Source organism: Mobula birostris, chromosome 11 (genome assembly GCF_030028105.1).
Source record: "Mobula birostris isolate sMobBir1 chromosome 11, sMobBir1.hap1, whole genome shotgun sequence".
In the NCBI taxonomy this organism is placed as follows: Eukaryota; Metazoa; Chordata; class Chondrichthyes; order Myliobatiformes; family Myliobatidae; genus Mobula; species Mobula birostris.
Window position 1 is genome coordinate 16274012 of NC_092380.1, and position 18015 is coordinate 16292026.

General features: G+C 39.9%; 1 protein-coding gene across 3 annotated transcripts in view; it reads right to left on the minus strand.

Annotated features, from left to right (window-relative positions):
• hmgxb4a (HMG box domain containing 4a) overlaps positions 1 to 18015 on the minus strand; it is a 62325-nt gene that overhangs the window by 22388 nt on the left and 21922 nt on the right. For all 3 annotated transcript variants that reach the window (XM_072271752.1, XM_072271754.1, XM_072271753.1), the window contains one exon: positions 13730 to 14679. In XM_072271752.1, coding sequence (XP_072127853.1) covers positions 13730 to 14679 — 950 coding nt within the window. The remainder of the gene's footprint in view (positions 1 to 13729; positions 14680 to 18015) is intronic.

Sequence of the window (18015 nt, forward strand, 5' to 3'; positions counted from 1 at the left end):
GATTAGAAGAATGGGCAAGAAAGTGACAAATTAAATACTATGTTGGAAAATGCACGGTCATGCACTTTGGTAGAAGTAGTAAATGTACAGGCCCAGAGCCATCAAACATTCCTCATATGATAACTGTTTCATTCCCAGAATCATCCTTGTGAACCTCCTCTGCACCCTCTCCAATGCCAGCACGTCTTTTCTTAGATAAGGAGCCCAAAGCTGTTCACAATACTCAAAGTGAGGCCTCACCAGTGCCTTATTAAGACTCAGCATCACATACCTGCTGTTATGTTCTAGACCTCTTGAAATGAATACTAACATTGCATTTGTCTTCCTCACCACCAACTCAACCTGCAAGTGAACCTTTAGGGTGTTCTGCACAAGGACTCCCAAGGCCATTTGCATCTCAAATTTTTGGATTTTCTCCCTGTTTAGAAAATAATTTGCACATTTATTGGTTGAGAAAAGCTGATCTAAATCACTTATAGACAGCATAAAAAGAAGTGGTCCCAACACCAACCCCTGCAGAACACCACTAGACACTGGCAGCCAACCAGAAAAGGATCCTTTTATTCTCACTCGCAGCCTTCTACCAATCAGCCAATGCTGTAACCATGCTAGTAAATTTTCTGTAATACCATGAGCTCTAAACCTGGTAAGCAGCCTCATGTGTGGCACATTGTCAAAGACCTTCTGAAAGTCCAAATGTACAACATCCCTTTATCCATCCTACTTGCAACCTCCTCAAAGAATTCCAATCAAGATTTTCCTTTATGGAAACCATGCTGACTTCGTCCCATCTTGTCCTCTGCCATCAAGTGTCATAACCTCATCCTTAACAATTGATTCCAACATCTTCCCAACCACTGAGGTCAAGCTAACTGGTCTATAATTTCCTTTCTGCTGCCTCCCTCCTTTCTTAAGGAGTTGAGTGACCTTTGAAATTTTCCAGACCTCCGGAACCATGCAAGAGTCCAAAGATTATTGAAAGATTATAACTAATGCCTCCACAATGTCTACCACTACCTCGTTCAGGACCCTGGGGTGCAGTTCATCTGGTCCAGATGACATATGTACCTTTAGGTCTTTCAGCTTTGTGAGCACCTTCCCCCTTGTAATAGTAACTGAACTGACATGTCTTCCCTCACATCCTTCAAAGCCTGGCACACTGCTACTGTCTTCCACAGCGAAGACTGATGCAAAATACTCATTCAGTTCGCCTGCCATCTCCTTGTCCTGCATTATTATTTCTCCGGTCTCATTTTCTAGCGGTTCTATATTCACTTTCATCTATCTTATTTTTTATATACTTGAAAAAGCTTTTTGTCTATCCACCTTGATATTGCTTGCTAGCTTGTTTTCATATTTCATCTTTTTCCCCCTAATGATTCTGCAGGGTTTTTAAAAACTTCCCAATCCTCTACCTTCCTGCTAAGTTTTGCTTTGCTGCATGCCCTCTCTTTTGCTTTTACATTAGTTTTGACTTCCCTTGTTATCCTTTGTAGTATTTCGCCATTTGAGTATTTCTTTGTTTTTGGAATACATCTATTCTGCACCTTCTTCCTCATTTTTCCCCAGAAGCTCAAGCCATTGCTGCTTTGCTGTCATCCCTGCCAGCATCTCCTTCCAGTTTACTTTGGCCAACTCTCCTCTCATACCACTGTAATTTCCTTTACTCCACTGAAATATTGCTACATCAGACTTTATTTTCTCCCTATCAAATTTCAAGTTGAACTCAATCATATTGTGATCACTGCCTGTTAAGCATTCCTTTAGGAGCTCCCTACTCACCTCTGGTTCATTACATAACACCCAATCCAGTAAAGCTGATCCCCTAGTAGGCTCAACGTCAAACTGTTCTAAAAAGTCACCTTGTAGGCATTCAACAAATTCACTCTCGAGATCCTTTACCAAACTAATTTTCCCAATCTACCTGCATGTCAAAAATCTCCCATGGCTATCACATCGCCCTTTTGACACGCCTTTTCTAGTTCCCATCATAATCAGTAGTCCACATCCCAGCTACTGTTTGGATGCCTGTATATACCTGTCATTCAGGTGCTTTCACCCTTGCAGTTTCTGAATTCAACTCACAAGGTTTCAACATCTTCCAATCCTACATCACATACTTCTAATGATTTGATGCTATTCTTTACCAGCAGAGCCACGACACTCTCTCTGCCTACCTTCCTATCCCTCCAATATAATGTGTAACCTTGGACATTCAGTTCCCAAGTACAACCATCCTTCAGCAACAATTCAGTGATGGCCACAACATCATACCCAACAATCTGTAAGAAGTGCAACAAGAACATCCACCTTATTTCATACTCTCTGCATAGAGTACTGTACTTGCTACCCTTTTTGATTCTGCATCCCTAATACACTGATACTCACCCTGATCATCTGCCCTCCCTTCCCGACAGTCTGACTGCATGCTATCATTGCTTTTTTACCATCTGTCCTATTCTGAGACCCTTCACTCCAGCTCCCAACTCCCTGTAAATTAGCTTAAACCCTCCCCAACATCTTTAACAAACCTGCCCGCAAAAATATTGGTAGCGCAAGTACACAGTGGCCACTTTATTAAGTACACCAGTCCAGACAAAGAGTCTCAACCTGAAAAAAACTACTGCTTATTCCTTTCCATAGATGCTGCCTGACCTGTTGAGTTCCTCCAACATTTTGAATGTGTTAGATGGAATTTAGTACAAACAAATATAATGTGTTGTACTTTGGGAGGGTAAACCAGGTAGGACACAGTGAACAGTAGGGCACTGAGGAGCACAGTAGAACAGAGGGATCTGGGAATACAGATCCATAATTCCTTGAAAATGGTGTCACAGGTAGATAGGATTGTAAAGAGAGCTTTCGTTAAATTGGCCTTCATAAATCATAGTTCTGAGACCAGGAGTTGGGATATTAGGAAGCTGTATCAGACGTTGGTGAGGCCTAATTTGGAGTATTGTGTGCAGTTCTGGCCACTTATCTACATTAAAGATAGAAGATTGAAAGAGTACGGAGAAAATTTACAAGGGTTTTGCCAGGACTTGAGAACATGAGTTATAAGGAAAGGTCGAATAGGTTAGGACTTTATTTCCTGGAGCATACGAGAATGAGGGGAGGTTTGATAGAGGCATACAAGATTATGAGGAGTTTGGATAGAGTAAATGCAAGCAGGCTTTTTCCATTGAAGTAGGGTAAGAATAGAACTAGAGGTGATGGGTTAAAGGTGAAAGGTGAAAATTTCAAGGGGAACCTGAGGGGGAACTTCTTCACTCAGAGGGTGGTGAGGGGGTGGAACGAGCAGCCAGCGAAGTGGTGGATGCAGGTTAGATTTCAACATTGAAGAGAAACTTGGATAATTATGTGGATGACAGGAGTATAAAAGGTATGGTCTAGGTATGGGTCAATGGGACGAGGCAGAATAATAGTTCAGCATGGACTAGGTGGGCTAAGAGGCCCATTTCTGTGGTGCAGTACTCTATGACTATGACTCTAGAGAACGTAGGTATAAGGTAAGGAGTAGCAAAAGGTTTGGAGGGGATCCAAGAAGAATTTTACAACTCAGTGATTGATTGCAGTCTGGAATGGAAGGAATCCCACAACATTCAAAAAAACACCTAGACAAGCACTTGAATTGCCAATGCAATGGCCCAACTGCTGGTAAATAGGATTAATATAAAGTTATTTGATACATCTAACGCACTTGGACATTTTCAAATGTAGTGTACTGCTTTTGATGTTCACAATGTGGCTTTTTCTACACTGGAGAAAACTAACATATAAAGACGACTCGAGTACAATCCACAAGATGATCCTGAGCTTTCTGTTGTCAGCCACTTTAATTCTCCATCCCACTCCAATCTACAAGTGTTTGGCCTCTTGCCCTGTCATAACAAAGCCCAACTGACATACTTTAGCTTCTGTCTTAGCACGCTGTAGCCTTCTGGAATCTAATCAACAATTTCAGATACTTTGCTCTCTGTTGCTGCCTAACAGAATTCTCCAGTTCTGCCTTAGATCATCTTCACTGGCTTAGTTTTCCATCTCTACCAAGATGGGTTGACCTGCTAGATATTTCCTGCAGCTCTGCATTTCACAACTTCTACATTACTTTGTGTTCTCTCTTTCTAACTTCCCTCATTAGCTGTTGAAAAAATGATCTGGTTTATACGTTAACCAACCTTGGCCTCATTCGATCAGAGTTGGCTGCGGAGGTGGGATAGATCAGCTGGTTGAATCACATCACAAAAACCTCACACCAGTCCTCATTGAGGCATTAGCAGTGGGAAGCGCAATCAGCTTTAAGCTCACGGGTATCAAATCTCCGAGGTTCTATCCTGGGCCCAACACATTGATACAATCATGAAGAAGGCACGCCAGTGGTTCTTCTTCATTAGGAGTTTGGGGAGATCTGGTATGTCACCAAAGACTCTTGCAACTCTGTATAAATGTACAGTGGAGAGCATTCTGACTGGTTGCACCACAGCCTAGAATGGACAGTCCAATGCACAACAAGAGGCTGCAGAGCCAGCTCCATCACGGGCATAACCATCCCGACCATTGAGGACATCTTCAAGAAGCAGTGCCTCAAGAAGGTAGCATCCATCATCAAGGATGCTCACCATTCAGAACATGCCCTCTTCTCGTTAGGACTGTCAGGAGGAGGCACAGGAGCTTGATCATTCAGGAAAAGTTTCTTCCCCTCTGTCATCAGATTTCTGAACAATTCATGAACACTGCCTCATTACTCCTTTTTTGAACTATTTATTTTTGTAACTTAAAATAACTTTATATCTTTTCACTGTACTAAGACAGTGATAATAAGTATACTTCCAATTCAGATTCCCGTCCCACCTTCTCTACAACTTAAAATCAACTTGCTCTCTTTTCTAGTTCTAACAAAGGGTTTCAATTGGCTTCTCTTTCCAGCATTTTCTATATTTGAATTGAGTATTTGAAATATATCAACTGACAAAATACATAAAATCATTCAATTGGAGGAAATGTTGTATAACAAGATTCAGTCTCTAAGGTCAACCTAAGAACATTCATCAGGAGAATGAATCCGTGGAAAACATTTGGCCCAGGTGGCATACTTGCCAAGTACTGAAGATCTATGCTAATCAACTGGCTGGAGTGTTAACGGACATCTTCAACCTCTCACTTTAGTAGTCTGAGTTACTCACCTACTTCAAGCAGGGTTCGACCAGACAGGTGCTAAAGGAGAATGTGGTAGCCTGCTTCGATGACTAGCCTCCTGTAGCACTGTGACAAAGTGTTTTGAGGGGCTGGCCATGAAGCACATCAACTCCTGCCTGAAGTGTGAGCTGGATCTGCTCCATTTTGCCTACTGTCACAGCAGGTCAAGAGCAGATGCCATTTTGTTAGTTCTGGAATATCTGCACAATGAAGATACTTACATCAGCATGCTCTTCATTGACTACAGCTCAGCATTCAACATTATTATCCCCTTGAAACTAAACACTATGCACCATGACCTAAGCCTGTGCAACTGGGTCCTCGATTTCCTCACACGTCAGTAGAGTTTAACAACAGCATCTCCTCCACAATCACCATCAGCACAGGTGCACCACAAGGCTGTGTGGTTAGACCCTACTCTAGTTGCTTTACATCTGTGATTGTGTGGCTAAGTACAGCTCCAAAGGTGAAGATTGATCAGTATATACGTAGGAGGGAGATTGAAAACAACAACCTCTCCCTCAACAAAAGTAAACCCAAGCTGATTATTGACTACAGGAAGAAGAAACTGGAGGTTCATGAACTAGCCCTCTTTCGGGGATCGTAAATGGAGAAGGTCAGTAACTTTAAATTATTTGGCATGATCACATCGGAGGATCTGTCCTGGGATCAGCACCTAAGAGCCACCAACAGTGTCTCTACGTTCTTAGAAGCTTGCACAGATTCAATACGATCTAAAACTTTGGCAAACTTCTATAGATGCACAGTGGAGGGTATCCTGACTGGTTGCATCATGGCCTGGTATGGAAGCACCAATGCCCAAGAGCAGAAAAGTCGACAGAAAGTCATGGATACAGCCCAGTCCATCACAGGCAAAGCCCTCCCCACCACAGAACACATTTACAAGGAGTGCTACTACAAGAAAGCAATATCCATCAAAGACGCCCCACCATCCTGGCCATGCTCTCTTCTCACTACTACCATTGGTCAGGAGGTACAGGAACCTTTGGTTCCACACAACCAGCTTCAGGAACCATCGAGCTCCTAAACCAGCATCGATAACCTCACTCCCCACAACTATGAACTGATTCCACAACCTACAGACTCACTTTCAAGGACCCTAAAATTCATGTTCTTAGTATTTTCTTAATTTGCAGAATATATATTCTTTGCATATTAGTTGTCAGTCTTTGATTATGTCTAGCTTTCATAAATTCTGTTGTATTTCTTAATTTTCTTGTAAATATCTGCAAGAAAATGAATCTCAGGGTAGTATATGGTAATAATATGTTACTTGCTATTTTGAATGTTTTGCACCTTGGCCCCAGGGGAACACTGTCTTGTTCAGCTATATCTATGTATAGTTAGAATGATAATTAAACTTGATTTGATTTGATAAATTCACTGACTTCGATTTTGTAAAAATGGACTGTTGAATTTTGTTTTTTTAATGACCCATGCTAACTTAATCAGTCTTAATTTGAGCCCTCTTTGTCAGTCTAATAGCCAGACATAGGTTATATTTGTGCTATCATTATCAAGAGTTAAAAAATTTACCTCCATCTTCTAATTCTGTCTTTGTATACAAAATTCTGCTGTAGCAACGCTACCAACAGGCTGGAGGTACAGAAGCCCCACATCACTAAGTTCTAGAACAGCTACTTCCTTTCAACCATTCAGTCTTGAACCAACTGGCAAAACCCTAATCACAACAGTTTAGTAACATTATGGCCATTTTGACTTCATTGCACTAAAATGCACTGAATGCTACTTATATGTTGCTGTGTGGCTGCTGCAAGTTTTTAATTACTCCTATCTGTACAAGTACTTGTGCATATGATAATAAATTTGATTTAGTGACATAGTTCAACCTACAACTTGCCTGGATCCTTCTCCTTTAAATTACTTTTGAGTGGCCCCAACATTTCATGCAACAACATACTGTCACACCTTGTTTGAGAGTACAGCAGTTTTATTTGGTTAAAAAGGTGCTGGAGTGACAGGACAAGAACTAATCAAATTAACACTGAGAAATGTTCCATAAACCAGCATAATAATAATTTATTTCATGTTTACTGAAACCAAAAGTCACAGGCAGCCATTTCTGGACATTTAGCTATTAGTGAGTCAAACAAAAAGCCACAAATTGCCATTTAATTCTTGGTATGAATGGATCAGGAGGAGAATCAGGTAATGTCAGGAGCAGATGGGAACTCAACCTGGATTACTTATGTATTGTAGCACTCGCAACACATTGTTAATTTGTTAATTGGTCAAGTATTACATTTAGTAATCCAGGCTTTTGGTCCAGTATCTTAACATTTGTGCAAAGCCCCAAACTAAAAGAAACATTTTCTTCAAATCTTCATTGGGGAAAAAGATATTCAAAAATCTAGTATTAATGAAGTGAAAAAATAACTAAGTAAACTTGATTGTTATCTGTTATCAATATATTCATAATCAGCAAAAAAAAGGCAGGAAACAAAATGATTAAAGCAGCTATTCAGAAAGTCAACATCTCAAGCACACTTTCTTCTGAATAAGTTCCAATATTTTAAAACAAATCACACAAATCGGCTGTGCTATCAATTGATAAGAAAACAGCAAGCTATTCATTAGCTTCAGAAGTTGTTAAGTCCTTCTTGTGTTTTTTTTGGGAATATGCTGATCAAGTTAGAGAATGGTCTCACTCTAAGGCAACCATTACTTCCAAGATTAAAATGGTGACTACACGTCAAAAGTGTTGCATTCCAAAGGATCAATCAGATGTTAATAAAATATTTTCTTACATGTGATCATATCCAAACTAAACTTGGACAAGTAACCATAAGTTTAAATACTTCAATAAAAGTACTTGAGTCAGACTTCCGGTATGGAGCAGATACAGCCAACAGCATAATCAGTAAGGGCTCCCAGATGGTCTTATTTCCCACTAAATAAGAAAGTTATTTAAATAGAAGAGTGAGTCTTGTAGCATGAAAGGGGGAACAAAAGAAAGACAAGAGGAAAACCACAACAAAACCCAAAGACAAGCGATAAAATACTGATTGACGGTGAGGACACTGACGTCAGCGCTAGCAACCAAGTTGAACACGAGGATATGGAGGCTGTTCATGCGAACATCATGGCCGAAATACAGGCGCTTCATTCAGACATGAAAAACAGAACTGCGTGATACCTTGGGTTTTCTAAAGAAGGAACTGGTGGATTTCAGAGAAGAAATTAACCTGAAGTTGAATGCTATTGTTGGTGATTTAAAAGGAATAACAGGCAGAGTTGAGGATATGCAGCAAGGGTGACAGAAGTGGAGGAATGGAAGGCTGAGGCCCAGGAGGTTCTTTCCCGCACACTGGAACTTCAGGAGATCATTCAAGCTCGACTAACGAACCTGGAGGCACGTTCATGCAGGAATAACATACGTATCCATGGAATTTCCAAGGGGGCAGAAGGAGAAAACATTCAGGAATTTCTGGAAAAATTTATTAAAACAGAGTTGTCCCTTCCCGATGTCGCCCTCGGCATACAACGCTGCCATCGATCTTTTGGACCCGAACCACCACAAGGTTCCAACCCAAGGTCCGTGGTCTCTACTTTCAGGAGTATAAAATTAAAGAGTTGGTGCTTCGCTCTGCTTGGAAAAAACGAGAGATTTATTACGACAGGAAAAAAGTATTTTTTGATCAAGACTACCCGACCGAAATACTTATGAAAAGAAAGGCTTACTCCACCATCAGAAAAATGCTTAAAGAAAAGGGGCTCCAGTTCCAGACTCTTTACCCAGTCAAACTTCGAGTGTTTTTTGGCACTAGACAAGTCATCTACAGTAACGCATCAGAGGCGACGGAAGACCTGAAGAACAGGGGATTTTTCCCGGACTGTCCCGGAATCGTGGTCCCCACGCAAGGCACAGCCACGGCGAAACTGAGGCAGCCTTCCTGGGAGACAGCGGGTGCAAAATCCCGTCAAGACCGAGAAACACGCCTGAAACACATCCAGGACAAGCTAAAGGAATTTCGATGCAACAAAGATACTGCATGAGAGCTCTCAAAAGTATAGTGATAAAATATCCTTCAGCTAGGTTAGTAAAATCACATGTACCCTAACACCAAATTATAATTTACTTTGTATTAAGAACTTAAAAATAGAACATAAATGATTTTTCCTCTGTAAGCTCTTATTACTATAACTGACCTGACCACAAATTTGGGAGCTGTTGTTTGATTTTGTTCTTTTTTGTGCACTGTCCTGATTTCAATTATTCAGAGGCATCAACCTGCACGAGGAGGGGCCCCTTCGGGTTTAAGAGCCTCCCCCCAACTTAGAATTTAGTTTAAACTTCAAAGATGGAAGTCACAGATGTTATATTTGTTGTTTATATGTTAAATGTTAGCTTGTTGTACAGACAGAAGTTCATTTGTTCAGGTCAACTAGGGATATCTAACTACTTATATAAACTCTTCTTTTATTGGAGTGGAAGGCCGTATGAAGAATACAATGTAATCACCCTTAATATGAATGAGTTACAGAACCCAATCAAGAGGAGTAAGGCTATAGCTAAAATGAAGAGAGAAAAGCAAGATATAATTTTTTGGCAAGAAACTCACCTTTCAAAGATTGAACATGAGAAGTTATGCAAAATGGGATTTAAAAATTGTTATTACTCTTCTTTTGAGAGGGGAAACACAAGGGGAGTTGCAATATTAATCTCAAATAAAGTAAATTTCCAGTTTTCCTCACAGATTAGAGACAAAGAAGGGCGTTATTTACTGGTGAAGGGTTTTATTGATCATAAAGAAGTTACTTTACTGAATGTTTATAGACCACCAGGAAATGATAAACAGCTGATTAAGAAGGTTTTTAATATGATAGCTATGGAAAAGCCTGGTGTGGTAATATGTGGGGGGGGGACTGGAATATTCAATTACATCCTTTCCTGGACTCCTCCAATAGAACAAAAAAGATAAACCCGGAAACATCACATGTCAAGAACCTCCTCAAAGAAATAGGCATGATAGATAAATGAAGAGAGTTACATTCGCTTGATAGACGGTTCACATTTTTTTCTCACCCCCACTATGCGTACTCGAGAATAGATTTTTTTTAATGTTTAATTCAGAGAGACACAGAATTATAAAATGCGATATAGGGGTAAGAGACATCTCTGACCACGCAGGGGTTTACTTAACATTACATTTAGACCACAAACCCATAGATACCTTGTGGAGACTTGATACCAGTCTTTTGGATGATCCTCTATGTTTAAAATACCTAAAGAAAGAGTTTGAAGATTATAAGGAACGGTGTCCCCAGCACTCTGTGGGATGCTGCAAAAGCTGTTATTAGGGGTAAACTCAAAGTGGTCAGCTCAGAAGAAAAAGGAAAAAGAGAAACAAATCAAGGATCTTATTGAAAAATTACAATTTTTGGAGAGTAAGCATATGGAGTATAACGACAGTAATGTCTTGAATCAAACTTTGGATACAAAACGAATTCTAAATAATATTTATGAACGTGATGTTGAGAAGAGAGCTAAGTTTGTTAAACAAAATTTCTATGAGAATGGTCCCAAATCTAAGAAATTACTTGCATGGAGAATACGTAAACAACAGGCTGAGATGAGATATCTATACATAGGGTGAAAGACACCCAGACTAATAAGATGCTTCATAAATTAGAAGACATTCAAAAATCTTTCAAAACGTACTACACAATGTTGTATGCTCAGCCCAAAGCTACAGAGTTAGCAGACATATCTAATTTCTTAATGTCCTTAGATTTACCATCGGTAGGAACGGAGCAAAATAAACTAATAACTCAGGAGATAACAGAAGAAGAAATAGGTAAGGCTATATCAGCATTAAAAACAAATAAAATCTCAGGTGCTGATGGCTACCCAGCAGAATGGTACAAAACTTTAAGAGAGATAATAATACCAATACTTAAGAAATGTCTTAATTATGTTCTCGGAGGAGGGGAGACTCTGCTGTCCTGGGATCAAGCAATAATTTCAGTAATTCCTAAAAGTGGTAAGGATCGGACTGAATGTAGTTCTTATAGGCCCATATCTGTTCTAAACATAGATTATAGATTACTTGCATCAATATTAGTAAAAAGATTGTAAATATAACTCCAGATCTAATTGACACAGATCAAACAGGTTTTGTAAAAAGTAAGCAAATCCAGGACAATGTGAGACGGGCCCTTCATCTCATTGACCATATGAGCAATAATAACCTGGAATCTGTAGTTATTAGCCTTGATGCTAAAAAGGCCTTTGACTCGGTACGATGGGAATATCTCTTCTTGGGACTTAAGCGGTTTGGCTTTAATAATCAGGTAGTTGGATGTCTGAAATCTTTATATTCTTCCCCTACAGCCAGAATTAAAATAAGTGGGAATTTATCTAAAACAATATTTCTTGAAAGGGGATGTCGACAAGGGTGCCCCCTAAGCCCCACGCTTTTCGCTCTTTTTATCGCGCCATTGGCCCAGGCAATTAGAGAAGACAAGATATAACAGGTGTACTGATCAGAGATATAGAAAATAAGATTTGTTTATATGCGGATGACATTCTCATGACTCTTACCAATCCTAATGCAGGTTTGCCTAAATTATTATCCCTGCTGAAAGAATTTGGTTCCTACTCTGGCTATAAATTAAATTTACATAAAACCCAAACTTTAAATTTTAATTACGAACCACAAGAAAAGATTTACAGAATGAGTAAATTCAAACGGAAAGGTAATATTATTAAATACCTAGGAGTGCAAATACCTGAAGACTTGTCTACTACCTACGAACATAATTATATTCCCATAACAGCTGATATTAAGGCAGACTTAAATAGATGGTCATTGCTGCCAATGGATATGTATAATCGAATAGAAGCCATAAAGATGAATGTATTACCTAGATTGTTCTTTCTTTTTCAATCATTGCCTGTTGAAGCATCTTTTAAGCAATTTAATGAATGGAAAAGGATGATTTCAACATTTATTTGGGGAAAACAGAAAACAAGAATTAGATTTCAGACACTACAGCTGCCCAAGGATAAAGGAGGATTTGCTGTGCCTTGCTTTGAAGACTATTATAGAGCAGCACAGCTGCACAGTCTGGTCTGTTGGTGTGACTCTAATTGTGAGGCAAAGTGGAAGGATTTAGAACAAAGTCTAATAAATATCCCTCTCCCATCTTCACTGGGGGATAAAACACTCCCAAAGAAGCATTTCAATAAACTGACTAAGTGGACAACAGTCCCTCTAAACATCTGGTATAAAGAATTCAAAGACCCAAGATTTGAAAGTAATGTAAGAATACTACGTTCGGTGGCACATGACACAGAATTCCTTCCAGCACAATTGGATGGTAGATTTACACATTGGACAAGTAAGGGAATCACCTCATACTGTACAATATCCTCCATTAAGGGTTTGGAGTCCTTTCAACAACTTACAGAAACGTATCACTTAGAGAAACAACACTTCTTTAGATATCTTCAACTAAGACAATATTTTAATAATAATATTAAAACTATTGGAGAGAAAGGGTTAAGTCTGATTAATATATTTATTATGTATAAAGGTAATATTAAAAAGAAACTGATAACCAGGATTTACTCGATTTTACAATCTAACAGGGGTCTCTCCACAATGTATGTTAAATCAAAATGGGAGAAAGAAGCCAATATAAAATTGACAGAAGACAATTGGTAAAACATATGCAGGACACATTTGACTACTTTAAGCTCAGATCTGTGGAGGGAATTCACCTTGAAGAATATCTTAAGATTTTTCATAACGCCAAAAATAAAGAAGTCACAAAGTAATGGACCTGAACAAGGTCAATGTTGGAGAATGTGTGATAATATATTGGCTGATCATTTTCATATTTTCTGGGAGTGTCCAAAGATTTTGTCTTATTGGTTAGATGTGTTAACAAAGATAAGGTCAATAATCAGCCCAGAGATTAACTTTGACTCTGAAGTTATTTATTTGGGTAATGTACCAAATGGACTCAAAAAACATGAAAGATATTTGTTACAAATACTACTAGCAGCCAGTAAGAAAGCGATTACCAGGAAATGGCTAAGCAAAGAGTCTCCTACAGTGCTGGAATGGATAGAAATAGTTCAAATTTATGTTATGGAACGAGTGACTTTCTCTCTGAGACATACCACTAAAAAATTTGAAAGATACTGGGAAAATTGGACATTTTATTTGAGCCTGAAATGACTCTTCACTGTACATTTATTTGGTTTGAAGAACTTTGTTTTATGAAGGAACCTGCAGAATGGACTTTAGAGTTATGGATCTTAAGGTCCCCTGAGACTCTGAAGGACAATTATGGACATAAGAGTTTGGTTAACCTTGATACAGCAATGTAACCCATTTCGCTATTTATTTTTTCTATTGTAAGATACGGATTTTACTTCACCTATGATGACCCTGTCTGTCTGTTTGTTTTTATCCTGTTTGTTCTGTTATTGGCAAAACGACAAAAATAAAGTTAAAAAAATGTACTTGAGTTGCCCTACCTTTTCAGGTTTTTCAACCTTTTCTTTGTCTTTTTCTTCCTTTTTCTTCTTTTTCTCAGTCTGTCCTTCGATATGGAATAGAGAAGGTGGGTGTGCATAAGGTGTGGTTACAGACGGCTGAGGTGAATAACAGCACTTATTGGGTGACATGGCCTTCCCTGAGCCATGAACCAGCAGTTTCTTAGATTTTGAATGTTTCTTTTCTTTGTGCTTGTCCTTGTCCTTCTTTTTTTTGCTTTTTTTGTCTTTCTTCTTTTTCTTTTTCATTTCTCGGAAAGAATCGTCAATAACTAGCTCTCCAGCCTCAAGCTCCCCACCAGAGGACGTTGCAGACTCCAATGTCTCCAAACCCGTGAACTCATAATCGGAAAGGTTACTGGCATGAACTTCAGGGTAGAAGTGCGATGCAGAGTCAAAGCCCTCAGTAACCCGAGACTCTGACTTGTGTTTTTTACGAACAGCTGATGGCTTTGGCAAACCGTGGGTGTCGAGGGCAGAGAGGAAAGTGCCATGTTCCTCCCTACTTCCCTTTTTTGATGATTTCTTTAGATTTGATGTCCCTGCAAAATTGAATGCCTCATCATCCATGCCCGACTTTTCCTTAGGCGAGAGGAGGAGTTTCATTTTTAAACCCTCTCCCTCACGCACAGTCACAGCGTCTGTATTTACAAAAAGTGGCTTCATCTTCTTTGATTTGTGGGAGCTTCCTTCTTCAGAGAGATCCTCGGGATCTGTACTGGCAGCTTTTTTCTTATGTTCCTTCTTATTCTCAGTGTAAAAAGGAGGGTAGGATGGTGAGCCAAAAGCAGAAATTGGTTTCTCAACTTTTTTAGAAGGCTTTGCAACTGCAGATACAGGTGAGGTTATAGCCTTCAAAAGACCCATGGCAGTGTCAGTCTGTTGACCATCAACTTTCTTTTTCTTCTTTACAGGTTCCATAGGTGACAGCTCTGCATAAACACACAGAAAATAGAAATACTAAAATGTTTTACAATTTAGTATTCACAGGAGTGCTGCACAGACTGGTTTTCTTCCCGATGAAAAGGAGAAGCTGTGGAATAGTTTCTTCAATGACTTTTAAATGTTATGAAGGAGTCTGACAGGGGAGGCGGTTGAGATGTTTCTGATTACCCAAACACAAGGCAAATACCCACAAAAAGAGAGAATTCAGGATAAATGTTTTAACTCAGAATGTAGTGAAATTTCAAAGTTGTCACCACAGGAACTTGTTGAGGCAAGTACCTTAAAACAGTTACAAAATAGTTGAACAGTTGGAAATAAATACATTTATATACTATTCCTCATCCAATGCCACAACAATCAACCACTGATGATCTATAGGAACTACCTGAATGAAAGGATTGAGTACAAAATAAATTTGCTGACAACAAAAAATGGGGTAACAAATTCAGAGGGGATGCAAAGAGAAGTAGGGAGGAGGTAAATGAATTGGCAAAAGGGTGTCAGATGAAGAGATTATTCAATTTAAAAGGAGGAACATTAAAACAGTAAAATCCCAAGCAACCAGTTAGAGTCTTAGTGTCCTTGACAGTAAATATGCCCACTTACAACAAACAACTGGAAAGGAAATGTTAATCTTGATTGCAAACAAGTTGAATTGTGAAACTGAAGTTATCCTGTGACAATTCAAGGTTTTGGTGAGGCCAGACCTGAGGATAGTTTGAAGTTTTTAATCCATCCACAGAAGGCAGGTACCTCTGAGGCTACCTCAGAGGCATGAATTCACTAGACTGATTCTTGAAAAGAGTGGGTCAGAGATGAGTGCGCAAAAAGATTTTTTTCTAGAGCTTAGAATTTTGTCCTAGATTAAGAATTTAGAAACAGAAAACAAGTCCAGAACTTAGGACCCCTTGGTCTGAGATAAGAAAAAAAAAACATTTGCTTAAGGGCTCTTCTGAGTCTTCTGAACATAGGACATAGAAATTTACAGCACATTACAGGCCCTTCAGCCCAAAATGATGTGCCGACCATGTAACCTATTCTCAGACTGCCTAGAATTTCCCTACTGCATAGCCCTCTATTTTTCTAAGCTCCATGTACCTAGTCTCTTAAAAGACGCTATTGTATCCACTTCTACCACCGCCGCCGGCAGTGCATTCCACGCACCCACCACTCTGTGTGTGGAAAAACTTGCCCCTGACATCCTCTCGGTACCTATTTCCAAGCACCTTAAAACTATGCCCCCTCGTGTTAGCCAGTTCAGCCCTGGGCTATCCACATCTTATGCCTCTCATCATCTTACACACCTCTATCAGGACACCTCTCATCCTCCGTCGCTCCAAGGAAAAAAGGGCAAGTACACTCAACCTATTCTCATAAGGCACGCTCTCCAATCCAGACAACATCCTTGTAAATCTCCTCTGCACTCTCTCTCTAGTATCCACAACCTTCCTGTAGTGAGCTGACCAGAACTGAACATAGTATTCCAAGTGGGGTCTGACCACGGTCTTGTATAGCTGCAACATTATCTCTCGGCTCTTGAACTCAATCCCACAGTTGATGAATGCCAACACACCATATGCCTTCTGAACAACACTGTCAACCTGTGCAGTAGCTTTGACTGTCCTATTGCTATGGACCCCACAGATATCTCAGATCATCCACACTGCCAAGAGTCTTACCATTGATATTATATTCTGTCTTCAAATTGGACCTACCAAAATAAACCACTTCACACTTACCTGGGTTGAAGTCCATCTGCCACTTCTCAGTCCATTTCTGCACCCTATCGATGCCCCGCTATCACCTCTGACAATCCTCCAGACTATCCACAACACCCCCAACCTTTGTGTCATCAGCAAACTTACTAACCCATCCTTTTCCTTCTTCATCTAGGTCATTTATAAAAATCACAAAGAGGAGGGGTACCAGAACAGATTCCTGCAGAACATCACTGGTCACCGACCTCCATGCAGAGAACCTCCTACTCCTTAGTGTTGTGGATGCTCAGTCACTGAATATATTCAGATTGATAGATTGATAGATAACTGAATCAAGTTGGAACATGAACATGCAGAAAAATCATCTGTAACCGTAAGAATAGCAGAGCAAATCTAAACACAAAATTATGGCCCATTCCTTTTCCTACTTCACACTCTCGTTTGACCTTTCTGAAGACAGAGATTTAAAGATTAGCTTTATTTGTCACATGTCCTTTGAAATGTACAGTGAAATGCTTTTTTTTTGCATCAATGATTAACACAGTCGGAGGATGTGCAGGGGACAACCCGCAAGCATTGCCATGCTTCTGGCACAAGCATGACATGCCTGCAACTTACTGACCCTAATCAACGTATCTTTGCTATGTGAACGGAAAGCAGAGAACCTGGAGGATAAATTGCTAGCACTGTAAAGAGTTATGCTAATCACTATGTTATCATGCCACATAATTACCAAGTTAAAAGTATTGCAAGAGGGTTTTTATAGTATTTATAAATCAGTGGGCCTTACGTCTGTGGTGGGAAAGCTGTTGGAAAAGATTCTTAGAGATAGGATCTATGGGCATTTAGAGAATCATGGTCTGATCAGGGACAGTCAACATGGCTTTGTGAAGGGCAGATCGTGTCTAACAAGCCTGATAGAGTTCTTTGAGCAGGCGACCAGGCATATAGATGAGAGTAGTGCAGTGGATGTGATCTACATGGATTTTAGTAAGGCATTTGACAAGGTTCCACACAGTAGGCTTATTCAAAAAGTCAGAAGGCATGGGATCCAGGGAAGTTTGGCCAGGTGGATTCAGAATTGGCTTGCCTGCAGAAGGCAGAGGGTCATGGTGGAGGGAGTGCATTCAGATTGGAGGGTTGTGACTAGTGGTGTCCCACAAGGATCTATCCTGGGACCTCTACTTTTCGTGATTTTTATTAACGACATGGATGTGGGGGTAGAAGGGTGGGTTGGAAAGTTTGCAGATGACACGAAGGTTGTAGATAGTGTAGAGGATTGTCGAAGATTGCAGAGAGACATTGATAGGATGCAGAAGTGGACTGAGAAGTCGCAGATGCAGTTCAACCCGGAGAAGTGTGAGGTGGTACACTTTGGAAGGACAAACTCCAAGGCAGAGTACAAAGTAAATGACAGGATACTTAGTAGTGTGGAGGAGCAGAGGGATCTGGGGGTACATGTCCACAGATCCCTGAAAGTTGCCTCACAGGTAGATAGGGTAGTTAAGAAAGCTTATGGGGTGTTAGCTTTCATAAGTCGAGGGATAGAGTTTAAGAGTCGCGATGTAATGATGCAGCTCTATAAAACTCTGGTTAGGCCACACT